Source organism: Vanessa cardui, chromosome 29 (assembly GCF_905220365.1).
Source record: "Vanessa cardui chromosome 29, ilVanCard2.1, whole genome shotgun sequence".
Taxonomy (NCBI): Eukaryota; Metazoa; Arthropoda; class Insecta; order Lepidoptera; family Nymphalidae; genus Vanessa; species Vanessa cardui.
This window is the reverse complement of record NC_061151.1, coordinates 3,307,050-3,321,929: the sequence shown is the minus strand read 5'-3', so window position 1 is coordinate 3,321,929 and position 14,880 is coordinate 3,307,050. Positions and strand designations below refer to the sequence as shown.

At 43.4% G+C, this 14,880-nt stretch overlaps 1 protein-coding gene across 2 annotated transcripts in view; it reads left to right on the top strand.

Moving 5' to 3' along the window:
* LOC124541919 (lysosome membrane protein 2-like) overlaps positions 1-14,022 on the top strand; it is a 101,013-nt gene extending 86,991 nt beyond the window's left edge. For both annotated transcript variants that reach the window (XM_047119851.1, XM_047119850.1), the window contains exons 5-10: positions 9,160-9,360; positions 9,908-10,135; positions 10,502-10,616; positions 11,072-11,222; positions 11,859-12,000; positions 12,157-14,022. In XM_047119851.1, the coding sequence (XP_046975807.1) occupies positions 9,160-9,360; positions 9,908-10,135; positions 10,502-10,616; positions 11,072-11,222; positions 11,859-12,000; positions 12,157-12,846 (1,527 nt within the window). In that variant the 3' untranslated portion in view covers positions 12,847-14,022. The remainder of the gene's footprint in view (positions 1-9,159; positions 9,361-9,907; positions 10,136-10,501; positions 10,617-11,071; positions 11,223-11,858; positions 12,001-12,156) is intronic.
* Positions 14,023-14,880: the final 858 nt, after the last annotated feature.

The following is a 14,880-nucleotide window of genomic DNA, read 5'->3' as shown; positions in this document are numbered from 1 at the left end:
GCTATCCTCACGGTTGCCAAAAAATCGGGCAACCTCAAGTTCGGCTACATTAAAAGCCTCAAAGAATCGGCTGCCGCTCTACAGGCAATAGCGGAGGTCCTCTTTTCTCGCACCGAGACGGAAGAGACACGGCGTCTGCAGGCGGACAACAACCGCCTTCGCCGAGAGGTCGAAAACCTTAAAGTCGAACTCAAGGCTCACAGGAGGGAGTTCGCCGACATGAGGGCGACCATGACGGCTTCGAGTGGGCCTTCTGCGGCCACGCCATCTAGCGTTGCAATGATCGATGAACTGAAAGAGTTCATCACGATCTCGATCGGAGCGATGCTAGACGCTAGACTCCCTTCCCTTAGAGTTAGCAGCCCACCAGCTAAAACCGAAGAGCTGGACGCACTGAGGCCCTTGATGCCACCCACGGCTTCAGCTCCCAAAAGGCAGAAGCAGGCCAAAACTAATAGGACAACTCTAGCTGCAGTGGTACCACCGGCAGCTAGGACGCCCGCCCCCTCAGCTCCGGCTCGTACGGGACAGGAGGAAAGCTGGGCCACGGTTGTCCGGAAAGGGAAAAATAAGAAGTCTTCCCCACCAGTCGCGAGCAAACCCACAGCCACCTCGGCGGTAGCTCCGAAGAAGGGCAAAATATCCATGCCCCGCACCGCTGCCGTCATCATCTCTCTACAGCCTGAGGCAGAGGAGAAGGGAGTGACGTACGCTCAGGTGCTAGAGAAGGCCGAGCAAAGCGTCGACCTGTTGCAGCTAGGCATAGGGGAAGGTATGAAGATCCGCCGCGCTGCCACCGGTGCTAGGGTCCTGGAGTTGCCCAAGTCGCAGAGCCAGGAACAGGCTGGGCGACTGGCGGATAAGCTCCGCGTCGCCTTGGATGGAGTGGCTAACGTCGTTCTACCCCTGAGGATGACTGAGTTGAGGATCACGGGGCTGGACGACTCCGTCACTAAGGCTAAGCTGGCGGCAGCCATTGCCATGGTTGGTAACTGCCCCGTTGACTCTGTGCGGGTCGGGACTATCGCCAAAGGTCCTGCGGGGGTAGGCATGACTACCGTGAGGTGCCCGACGGTGGCGGCTAAGACCCTGGCCAACAATGGCAGGCTCCTAGTGGGATGGAGCTCTGCTAGGGTCAGGGTTCTGGAACAGCAACCTCTTCGCTGCTTTCGGTGTTTTGGTCTCGGGCACACAAGAGCCCTCTGCCCGTCAAAAGTTGACAGGAGCTCGCTGTGCTACAGGTGTGGAGGTGCAGGGCACCTGGCACCGTCATGTTCTGCAACAGCCCGCTGCGCTGTCTGTGCAGAGGCTGGGAGGCCCTCAGGGCACTCGATGGGTGGAAGGGACTGCAACCCTCCCCACACGAAAGGAAAGGCGGTTCAAGGAACCAGAACCGCCACAAGTGAATGTAGCCGCCAGGCCTCGGAGGAAGCTCAACGAACCAAAAAATGCACGGACAACTAAGCTTCCTCCAAGCGAATATAAACCACGCCGCCGGAGCGCAGGACCTGCTGCTGCAGTCCATGGCGGAGTGGCAAGTAGACCTGGCGGTGGCTTGCGAGCCTTACTTCGTCCCTCCTCTACCTCACTGGGTGGGGGACTCGGATGACACCGTGGCGGTCCTCACGAGGAGCGGAACGGGGCCCCCCCTCTCACTCATCGAGAGGGGATCGGGCTACGTAGTGGTGGGGTGGGGGGAGTACGTCGTCGTCGGGACGTACTTCTCCCCTAACCGTAGCCTGGTTGAATTCGAGACCTATCTCGGCTTAGTCAGAGCTGCGGTGGCCAGGCAGTCGCCGAAACCGATAGTGGTTCTCGGCGACTTAAACGCGAAGTCGCGTGCCTGGGGCAACCCCGCCACGAATCCGCGAGGTAGGGCCGTCCAGGTGTGGGCCCTGCTCTCCGACCTGTCCCTTCTCAACAGGGGGCAGGTTCAGACCTGCGTGCGCCATCAGGGGGGTTCCATGGTGGATGTTTCATTCGCCACCCCTGTCGTAGCACGCAGAGTGGTCGATTGGAGAGTGGAAGAGGACGTGGAGACTCTATCGGATCATCGGTACATTCGATTCGAGATCTCCACCTCTCGCAAGCCGGCGGAAACCCAGAGGGTGCCGACCACGCTGCCGAGGTGGTCTCTCGGCCAGGTCGATCGAGAGCTGATCAAGGAGGCCGCCATCGTGCAGCGGTGGGGCTCCGCAGGAAGGAGGGAGGGCGCTAGCGCAGAGGAGCTGGCGGGCCGCATGCGCAGTTCGCTCAGGGAGGTCTGTGATGCGGCAATGCCTCGGACCCGGCGCAGGGTTCCGCGCCGGCATGTATATTGGTGGTCGCCCGAAATCGCCGACCTACGGGCGACGTGCTGCCGGGCGCGGAGGGCCTACGTCCGTTGTCGGAGGCGCAACGGCCTCGACACGGATCTGGAGGGACAAATGCTGGATGCTTATCGCCAGCTGAAAAAAGAGCTGCAGCTGGCGATAAGCAAGGCCAAGGAGAAGGCCAGGGAGGAGCTTCTGGCGGGTCTTAATCGAGACCCATGGGGGCGCCCGTACCGAGGCGTACGCGGGAGGTTCCGCACTCAAGGCGCCCCCGTCACCGAGACGATGTCGCCGGAACTCCTCCTGCGCCTGGTCGGGAAACTCTTTCCCCATCCAGGCGAGCATGTCCCTCCGCAGATGGCCCCCCACTCCGTGATCGAAGACACAGTGGCTCCACCACTGATCACGGAGCGGGAGATGGAGATGGCTCTCAGCCGCCTGAGGGCCAAGAACACGGCGCCGGGTCCGGACGGGGTTCCAGGGCGTGTTCTGTGCGACGCCCTGGAATTCCTAGGCGCAGAGCTTCGGGAGCTGTTCGACGAATGTCTGTACAGCGGACAGTTTCCGAAGCCTTGGAAGGAGGGAAAGTTGGTCCTGTTGCCGAAGGAAGGTCGGCCGCTGAATTCCCCTTCGGCATACAGGCCAATAGTGCTGCTGAACGAGACGGCCAAACTCTTCGAGAAGATTCTCGCAGCCCGTCTCGTTCAGCACCTCGAGGAGGTCGGTCCGGGCCTTTCAGAGGCTCAGTTCGGGTTCAGGGCGGGCCGGTCGACGGTCGACGCCCTGGACGCCTTGAAGGTTCGGACGACGGAAGCGGTAGCCCAGGGGCAAGTCGTCCTGGCGGTGTCGCTTGACGTGGCGAATGCCTTCAACAGTCTCCCTTTCGAGACGATACGGGAGGCACTCCGATACCATGGAGTGCCAACCTATCTGAGGAGGCTGCTGGAGGCGTACCTCCAGGACAGGGAGGTCCTCTGGGCGGGGGTCGACGGGAGGTTGGTCCGGCGTCGGGTGGGCTGCGGCGTTCCACAGGGGTCGGTTCTCGGCCCAATCCTGTGGAACGTCGGTTTCGATTGGCTCCTGCGAGCTCCAGTCCTTCCCGGGATGGGGGTGTTGTGCTACGCCGACGACACCCTCGTCACGGCGACGGGCCGGGACTTTCGGGAGGCGGCTCGCCTCGCCGAGGTCGGAACGGCTCTCACCGTGGACCGTATGGGAATGCTGGGCCTGAGGGTCTCCATAACCAAAACGGAGGCTCTCCTATTCCACGGTCCACGGAGGGGACCCCCACGAGGGGCGAGTATCACCGTCCGGGGGACGGTGATCAAGGTGCAGGCCCAGATGAAGTATCTGGGCCTCATCCTGGACGGTCGATGGAGCTTCGGGCAGCATTTTGTGCATCTCGGCCCGAGGCTCATCAACGCCGCCGCCGCTCTTGGCCGCCTCCTTCCGAATGTGGGGGGGCCGGGATCGCTGTGCCGGCGTCTGTACGCCGGCGTAGTGAGGTCGATGGCGCTGTACGGTGCCCCGATCTGGGTCGACGCCCTCACCGCTGACAATCGGGCCCTGCTGCGGAAGCCGCAGAGGGTCATTGCGGTGAGAGGCATCAGAGGGTACCGTACGGTGTCGTGGACTGCGGCGACACTTCTCGCGGGCGATCCGCCCTGGGAGCTCCAGGCGGAGGTGCTCGCGGAGGTGTACCGGTTCCGGGTCGAGGCAAGGAACCGCGGCGACCGTCCAGGGTTGGCGGAGGTCGGGCGGATCAGGGCTCTAGCCCAGCAAGCCCTGATCGCCCGATGGCAGGAGGATCTGGGGTCACCCACGGCGGGCCTGGCGACAGTGGAGGCGATCCGTCCCCACTTGAGTCGCTGGGTCGCGAGGAATAAGGGCACGCTCACCTTCAGGATGACGCAGGTACTTACCGGGCACGGATGCTTCGGTAAGTACCTGCACGGAATAGCACGGCGGGAGGCGTCACCATCCTGCCACGAGTGTGGTGCGCCAATCGACACGGCGCACCACACCCTGAGTGAGTGTGCCGCGTGGGGTCCCCAGAGGCACTCCTTGGCGGCGTCTATGGGCGGAGACCTCTCGCTGTCGAGCATCATTAACGAAATGCTTAGCAGTGAGACGTGTTGGTCGGAGATGCGCTCCTTCTGCGAAAACGTAATGTCGCAGAAGGAAGCCGCGGAGCGGGAGCGGGAGAATGCCGCAACAGACCCGCTCCGCCGTAGACGACCGGGGAGGAGGAAAAGGCGCTACGCGCACCTTCTCTCCCCGCCTCAATAGGCGCCGCAGGGAAAAGGGGGGGTCTCAGTACCCCGAGAATCCCCTCTAGGTGTTGGAGGCCAGCACAGGCGGGTCGACCGTCAGGGCGTCACGGTAGCATGCGTAAGCGATCCCGTGGCGCCCGCCGAAAGACGGAGAGGGTACCGCTGGTTTTTTAGTGGGTAAACCCGGTGGTCCTGGGTGCACTCGGCGTCCAGGAAACTGGGGAGTCCCACACACCCCCCCACTTCCATCACGTGGGGGAAGCGCGTAAAGCGTTTTTCCAGCGAAAAAAAAAAAAAAAAAAAAAAAAAGGTACCACCCACTCGTCAGATATTCTACCGCCAAATAACAGTACTTGGTATTGTTGTGTTCCGGTTTGAAGGGTGAGCGAGCCAGTGTAACTACAGGCACAAGGGACATAGCATCTTAGTTCCCAAGGTTGGTGGCGCATTGGCGATGAAAGGAATGGTTAATATTTTTTACAGCGCCATTATCTATGGGCGGTGGTGACCACTTACCATCAGGTGGCCCATATGCTCGTCCGCTATCCAATGGCATAAAAAATATGTAAAGTCTATTTACAAATTATATTAAACAGATAATATATTTAAATATCAAATCCCTGTGCACACACCGCCGTCACTGCGCGCCATTTTTGACATATCTTATTTTCCCGCGCTTTCGCGATGTCAGTCAAAATGACAGATGCATAAAAACACAGATATATATATATTATCAAAATACACAGATTATATATTTTTAATGAAAATATAAGTCTAACACTGGTTAATAATTTAATATATATTTATGGATGATCACGCGTCGAAAGAAATATTACTACGAAAAATTCGAAATCAAAATATCGATAATTTAATTGGCCTTATTTAAATATCTCATGGAATTTGAATCGACAAGCTATTAGTAAAAAAAATCTTTATTCATATATCGAAGCGAGTTCGTTTTTATCTGTCAGAACCGGTAAATGACAACAATTTTTTTAATATAACAATTTGCGATTAAACTATGATATGACAGTTTTCTTACTACCATGATTTATATTAACTACTATTATTTTTTATCAGTATATTTTGAAGCGAAATACTACTTATTGATAAATCATGAAATCTCAGAAACTACAAGACCTACAAACTTGAAAGGTAGGTTCCTTTTAGGGCGTGGAAATCTGCTATATTCCATCCCTAAGGGAGTGAAATGGGGGATTGGAAGTTTGCGTTTTATAAAGAAGCAGGTGCAACTAATTTGTTATCTACAAAAATTACGGCCTTAATGTAAACATATCTGAAATATATAATTTTTTTTTTTTTTTATATTTATACTATATGAAATCATTCATTCATCAGTTCATTCATAAGTTGTGTTATCGATTGTGATGTCGGTTTTATATGATCACATTTCAAACATTTTTTATAAACTGTGTTAATAGTTGAGGCCACCTCTCCCTTTAAGGAGAAGGTTTAGAACATATTCCACCACGCTGTTCCATGCGGGTTGGTGGAGTACACATGTAGCAGAATGTCTATGAAATAAGACACATGCAGGTTTCCTCACGATATTTTCCTTCACTGCCGAGCACGAGATGAATTATAAATCATACACATGAATATTCAGTGGTGCTTGCCTGGGTTTGAACCCGGAATCATCGGTTAAGATGCACGCGTACTAACCACTGGGCCATCTCGGTTCTTGGAACAATATATATAAATCGATGGAATCACCAAAGTCACTATATGGTTATTTTTAGATAGGACTAGTAGAAATTTCTAGGTTTTATTGCAGTAATTCTAGGATGATTACCTTATTTCAAGGAAATTGCTTGTAATGAATACTTAGACACGATTCTTATTGCGTTTCCCTTCGTAATCGAACAGTTTTAAAATAGATTTCGTGCTAAATATAAACAATGGTTCACTGTATTCCACCAATACTTATTATCATCCTATCAGTACTTTCCATTGTTGTGTACGGTGGGTCAGTGTAATAAAATCTGGATTTACACTCGGTGGTAAGGCCCATTTGGGTGTAAAATTAAAATAAGACAAAAAACAAATTATTTCTCATTATCAAAACAACAGTTAACGCTAAACAACAGTACGCAGTATTGTTGTGTTCCGGTTTGAAGGGTGAGTGAGCCAGTGTAACTACGGGTACAAGGGACATAACATCTTAGTTCCCGAGGTTGGTGGCACATTTACGATGTAAGGAATAGTTAATATTTCCTACAGCGTCATTGTACCACTTACCATCAGGTAAAAAATATTAACATTTTGAAATGTTTATTTGTAATTTCAAAGGTTCTTAAGCGCATCCGAGCTATGCTCGGCAGTTGCGCGATGTCCCGGGCATTTTCGAATAATTTTAACATTGCCCTGTTTTTTGATTTTACGTAAGAACTGTGGAAACTCCTTCCCACCCACTTGTAAGAATACAAGACATAGTCAATCCCCTTCCCCCCAAACAGTCATACATAATAAATGAATGACCCCTAAGTTCTTACCGATCCTGTCAAAATTGCCGTGAAATAGAGAGATTGAATCAAATCAAATCAAATCAAAATAAACTTTATTCAAGTAGGCTTTCACAAGCACTTTTAAATCGTCATTTTACAATTAAGTGAAGCTACCACCGGTTCGAAAAGTATATTCTACCGAGAAGAACCGGCAAGAAAATCAGTAGTTACTCTTTTTCAACATTTTAAAAATACAAAGTCATTTAGTTAAATACAATTATTTAAATTAGTATATCCTGCTTGGAAGTCAATATTAACTCCACGCTTTTTTATCATCTATAAAATCTTATATCGAATAATTTGCTTTTTCTACCAATATATTTTTTACAAACGATTTGAATTTACGAAACGGCAAAGTTAAAAATGTCTGCGGAATTTTATTGCTTGGCCAAGTGCCTTAGATTGATTAATTTGTCTGAAAAACGTCGTCATTTATAATAAATATAATAATACATCAATTTCGAAATATTGTCAGACACCAACAGAATTAATTTAGTGTTTAAATTAACATTTACTTTGTATTGAGTGTTTTGCGTCAAGTAAATCTTGGGCAATGTTATTTTGCAACTCCATACTTAAATGTTAGGTCTTGTAATGCTTATAACATATTAGGGTTAAGTTGGGTTCAAAAGGTACTTAGAAGCTTACTAGAATTCGTCTATAGTTTACGTACATATATTTAATAAAAGAGTTTTCATCAAAAATTACAAATATCGTATCTTAAGTAAATGTTTCCAAATCTTCCAAACCCAAACCCCGAGTATATAATAGGGTATGATTGATCATACCCTATTATATACACAATATCAGTTAAATTGCGGTTCATTTTTTAATTTTACAGCGGAAGTTTACACCTATCGCATAAGCCCAGTCAAAGTCGATTTTATTAAATATCTGTATAATCCCCTGGTTTAGAAATAAATACTTTTGACTTAAAAAAAGCTGGCATAAAAAACAGTATTTCAATCTCTTTGAGCAGTGCGTTGACAGTTAATACGAATACAGCTATAGTATAGTACGACACAACTTAGATGTAGCATCGGCAAAATTGGTAAAACCGATCACATCCCAATTAAGTGCGCTATCCCAAATCATCAATATTTATTTTTCATGTGAATATGATCTTTACACAAACGTAATAACTTGTAATATCACATGATCTAATATATTCGTCAATTTGACGCGTCGATTTGCTTTCTTGGGTTGAACTGACGCTAGAATCTATAGCGACGAATAGCGTGGAATGGCGCGATAGGTAGCTATATAATTGCTAAATCGGCAGTAATCGGTTTTATTGAATTTGCCGATGCTACATCTAAGTACGTGTAAGTAAGTGTGGTACAATAAACAAAACTCCGGAGTTAACATAAGTACTGTCAAACAAAAATTGCAATATTCTACGCACGCTGCACTTATTTTGAAACACCGATACGCGTATGAGTATGTCAACATTTCAATGGCCGTTTCCTTCGTAATTTGAGACTTTAATATGTATTTCAAAATGACTAAATGCATATCCATTATCATACATTATGGGTGCATTTATTTCAAAATAAATGTACTCATTATCAATGAAATCAAATCAACTTTCTGATCTGTAAATCGAGTCGTAAAAGCCGTACGTTATTCAATTATTCGAACACATTCACTGTTCGAAATTCAAATTTAAATTCCTTTATTCGATTTAGAACTCGTACTTACAATTGTTAAATTAAAAACAATACCAGATTAAAAAAATAAAATACCCCCATTGGTGCCCATAAATTCACTAATTATATCATATTTGACTCCAATTATGCGTTCCTTTTTTAATTTAACACAAAAGTATTAGGAACGCTTTCCCCAAATCTCTTACCCAATAGGCAGGAAAGCCAATTAAGTGGAAGTAACTCTGTCTGTCTGTCGCTCTTTCACGACAAAACCGCTGAATCGAATTTGATGAAATTTGGTATGCAGCAAATTTGAACTCCAAGAAGGGACATAGGCTACTTTTTTTGCCTGCATGGCTGCCAGTTTGTTATAAAGTGCTAACAAAAGTTCTCTTTCCAGTCCATCGCGAACGTGGTCTCCCAGCAGAACTTCATGACGCGTTTTGGTCTGAACAACCTCATCCGCATGACGAACAGCCAGCCGCTAGCCAAGATGACAGCCAAGGAGTTCATGATGGGCTACAAGTCTGAGCTGATGAGCCTCGGCAACACCTTCTTGCCGGGATGGATTTACTTCGACAAATTGGGATTGATCGATCGGGTAAGTTTATCTATAGCAATTTTGTGAGATGTTATTTTGCTATTTTTTCAAAATGAGGTTTTATTTTAAAGTCATGACATAGTTCCATTTTTAAATTTGAAGCTTAACAATTAAATGTTATTTCAAATTCTGTTCAGTATAATTGACAAATTAACCAATATAATCCCAAGATAGATTGACCTCAGATTTGCCCAATACTTTTTGTCCAAATGAAAGAAAGACTAGCGAATAATGATGATGAATAGTGGAATATACTTTAAGAGATTTTATAAAAAATGCAGTCGGGGTAAGAAAAGGTTCGTCACCTTAAGATCTATTTTCGTGTGCTCAGTACGAGCGATAATCTGCTTTAGCGATCGAGAATGACATATTGCGTCGCAATGATTTGACGTTTAGATTCAAAACGTACTAAGAGTTTAGGACTTGATCAAGGAATGAATCTGAAAACAGACGAAGGTTTTCTTACTCTGACTGTTCATGATATCCTCAATAGCCCACATGTAGAATATCTTTTTAGCCTTAAAAATGAATATCCCAATTATTTCAGATGTACGACTTCGATGGAGACTATGAGACTATTTTCACTGGTGAGAATGATATCTCGCTGTCTGGTCTGATCGATACCTACAGAGGTTCCACGGACCTCCCCCAATGGGATGGCAAACATTGTTCCAATGTCCAGTACGCGTCTGATGGTACCAAGTTCAAGGGAGCTGTTGGCAGGAACGAGTCTATATTGTTCTATAGGAAGAGTCTCTGTCGGTCGGCGCCTTTGGTAATTTATTATTTTTTCTTAAAAATCATCTTAATCACCTTTCACACTACAGTACAGTAAAGCCACAATAAAGCCCACTGCTGGACTAAGACCTCCATGAGCCTCCATAATTTCCACCACGCTGCTCCAATACGGGTTGGTGGACACATGTGACATATGAAGGATTCTTCACGATGTTTTCCTTCATGAGCACGAGATGAATTATAAACACAAATAAAGCTCATGAAAATTCAGTGGTGCTTGCGTGGATTTGATCCTGAATCACCGGTTAAAATTCACACGTTCTAACCACTGGGCCACCTCGGCTAGTATATTACAGGTCAAGCTAATAAAAACAAGAAAGTAATATGAGTTTCCAATTTTTAGATTCCAGCTGAAGAAGGAACGAAGCACGGCTTTAAGGCATACAAGTACGTGTTTCCAGAACACATGCTGGATAATGGTAAAAATATTGAAGAGAACAAGTGCTTCTGTAGACATGGTAAGTTTAAATTCAAGAAGGGTTCCTCTGGAATTTCAGAAGTGTCTGTGTTTAAAGCTTTAGGGGGGGTTTGAACTATTTCCAAACTCATCAGTTTACCTGCCCTATTAAATTATTATAGTCAGGAATTAAAAATTTTGTCTCGAATTGAGTCAAACCTTGACAAAGTCTAAATTTGCATTATAAAGATTTTATATGCTAAAACGCGCTTGTCCAAGAAATTACCCAATTTGAATAATTCCGTTTTTGCGTCTAGTTCTTAAAGGGAGGGTGTAATTTCACGCTCCAACAAACTGCATCCGTAGGGGGTACCTATAAAGTCTACCCCTAAATTTTAACCCTGGCTGTATAACTGACATTACTCAAATGTTAATGCTTGTAAAACATGTTGTAAAATTACATACAATTCTTCAAGATCTTTGAACTGTCACTAAATATGTAAAACTACTTTTTAGGTAAATGCCTCCCAGAAGGGCTGATCGACGTCACCGATTGCTATTACGGATTCCCGATCGCGCTATCCTACCCCCACTTCTATAAGGGTGAAGATATCCTTTTCAGCAAAGTGGAGGGGTTGACTCCTAATAAGGAATTACATGAGACGAGGTAATTTTTGCAATCTTTAGAGTTGCTGTACTTTTTAAATTACTATCCTTGTTGTTTACTTTGTGGTACCACCCACCCATCACATATTCTACCACCAAGCAGCAAGAGTTATTATTGTTGTCTTTGAAAAGTCAGTGAGCCAGTGTAACTGTAACAGGCACAAGAGATATATTTAGACCCTAAGTCCTAAGTTTGTTGGCGTATTAGTGATATAAGGATAATATTTCTTATAACACAAATGTCTATGGACGGTAATGACCACTTGCTATCAGATGGCTAATTTGTCCGTCAACTTACCTTACTACTATCATAAAACTAAAATTTTATTCATCTACCAAATGTCAGGTTCTTATTTTATTTTTCATTCTGTTTGCTTTTGTTTCAACTAAATATACGTGTATTTGAATCTATACTAATATTATATATGTGAAAGTGTTTGTCTGTCTGTCGCTCTTTGACGACCAAATCAATGAACTGAATTTGATGAAATTTGCAAAGCAAAATTGTACTTCAAGGAAGGACATCTTTGAAAGCTCATTTGCCTAACACATTACAAACCCCTTAGCCGCAGGCGACAATTAGTACTTTATAATTATTTTCGTTTATTTCGTTATTTAAAAAAATATTCTCTTTCAGATTCTGGATTCAGCCCGACTCCGGTTTACCTTTGGATATCACTTCTAAATTCCAAATCAATATGGCGCTCGGTGATATATCTCTTATTGAAAATTCAGCCAGATTTGCCAACATGCATCTTCCTTTACTGTGGTTTGATATTGTAAGTATCTTAATTCATGATCTTTCGTATATTGTATTAGTAGAACTTGATAAAGTTATGCCAATGCCAATTTTTTATAGAAAGTTACTGAAGTTGTTTCTAATTTTAAATAATTATGATTAGATTCGTTATAAATAAATACCATTACTTTTACAGACAATGTCTTCCCTACCGTCTTCAATGGAACAGAAATTCAAATTCTACCTGAATATATTTCCACTCGTAGAACAAGTCATAATGTACCTCAGCTTCATCGCTGGCACAATACTGATCCTCGTAACGACATACATCCTGACATTCGAAATAATGTTCAAATCGTTCGGCGAAAAGAAACACAGCAACATAAACATTCGTAGAAACATTTGGATGAACAGAGACAAAAAATCCAAAGGCAAAGTGAACGAGAGAGATAGCATATACGTTCCATGTGACATACCACTGTCAGATACGGATTCAGATCAGAAGTTCGAAGAAGCAAGACCCACGTTTATGAAGAGCCAAAGCGATAGACTCAAAGAATTCGGTCACAAACTAAGCGATCGAGTTTATGATTCCGTTGAAAACGTCAGAGGTATGTTTGACGATCTGACTCATGTCCGTAACGATAGGAAGAACTCGTTGATACCTCCGCAGGAATCACAGGAGGGGAACAATGAAGCTTACAAAAGCGATTCTGGCGAAAGTGACAAAGAATACGACAAATACCGAGAGATCAGACAGTCAGACAGCGATGACGATTCCAAGTACCTCGAAGTCATTGATGATGGAAGCGAATTCGACGAATCATACGAAAACAGAATTAAACACAAGAACAATAAAAACGAATTATACATACACATAAATTGAAAGGTAAAACTTACCTTCGTGGTTCAACGAACTCATTGAAATCAGTAACTGTTTAGACTGGTTTAAGTGCCAAGGATTATTTTAATGATAAAACGTCTTGCCTCGAATCGGATAATGACTTGAAATTTAATGAAAACGTTAAGTTTTTGAACGCCTTCATCAAGTCTGCCTCCTGATATGATTAATGTTTAAGTTATTTCCTATGTTAGAAGGAGTCCTCCCGACAGTGGAAACAGCCTCGTACTGAGAGTGTTTTGCTGAGATTACTTCATATTATTTATTCCTCTAATTAAGGTTCTTTTAATGCAATATACAAACCAGCGATTTTATATATTATAACTGTTTAGATTTAATTATATATTGATGATCGAATCGATTCATAAATAATACATTTTTAAAATTTGACGTTAAGATAAGTTTAAATTAATCAACGATTTTTAAATCGATGACAGTTGTAAAAGATTTTCGATTATTTTGGAAATATATTATGTGTCACATATTTGTTTTGGTAAACTTTTGATTTTTCTGTTTAAAACATAAACGTTTGAAAACTGTTCTACTTGAAAAGTAAACTGTTTACAATTCGAAATTAAAAAACAACTCCAATTATATCTTATTCTAGTTTTAATGGTTAACTGTAAGTCATAATTAAGTGCAATTATTATATAAATAGTTTTAAAACATATTCAGTATGGTAAGTTACGTCGGAAAATGCTCAAAAAATTTACGCTTTTTTGTGTTAGATGTAATTTAAACAATAAATAATTTTTTACAACTCCAATGTTCCACAAACTGTAATGTGATATGGTTTCGAAACGAAACACCTTTTCAAATATTTATTTGAAACTTACCCGAATTGAACGTAGTTCAAAAACTTACCTTACGAATTATAATTATTACCTTAAAAGAGAATCGAGATTTATAGATTATACGTAAATGAGTATTAGCCATATGAAGATTTAAATAGTTTTTTGGAAAGGTGTTTTTGTTTCTTGATGTAAGTGTTAATTATTATATTATAATAATAATAAGGAGGAGCTCAACTCATGTTGTGATATAAGATTATTATTTGTATAATTTTATAATAAATAATTTTTGAAATTAATCATTTGTACTCTCTTTTACGTAGTCGGTTTACTTACTTACTGTATTATGAGAATATATTGATAAACGTCACTTTGCTTGTTTTATTTTTATGATAAACGGTCAGTCAAATCAAAAAATCAAAATAAACTTTGTTCAAGTGGGCTTTTACAAGCACTTTTGAATCGTCATTTAACAATTAAGTAAAGCTACCACCGGGTCGGGAAGTAGATTCTACCGAGAAGAATCGGCAAGAAACTCAGTAGTTACTCTTTTTCAACATTTAAAAAAATACAGTCATGCTAGTTAATACAATTATTTAAATTAATATATCCTGCCTGGAAGTCAACAGGTATTAATTCCACGCCTTTTTATCATCTACAAAATCTTGTATGGATTAATACGCCTTTTTTACCAATGGTCTGATGGTTAGTGGTCCCCATACCCCAATGACCAAAAGCAATCTTTACTTCACGGCAATTTTGACAGGATCAGTATCAGATCAGATCAGTTGTATATGAGTGTTCCACTAACATTAGGATTTTAAAGCAGAAAAACTAAATACATTTTATTGTTTTGAACCTGATTCCTCGTAAATCAATCATATCATGAGTGAACCTTTTTTTCGCAAGCATTGTTTGACAAAGGTGATTAGCCTAGGTCTCTTATGGATCTTTTTTTGATTATAAATATGTATGAATAATATTCTTGAAATTGATTTTGATGACCTCTGAGGTCGAGGATTATATACATCAGTTTTCATGACTACGAAACTCCGAGGTTCCAGATTCGAATCCTGGCCGTAACGTAAAAGTTTCAGATATATGTTAAATGACCTATTAATATTTAATGTAGGAGTCATATATTCATTCTTCATTGTTTTTGTTTATAAGTTTTTTGCTAACAAACAAACCAATGGCCAGTGTGTGTGACAATGCAAGTTTTGAAATC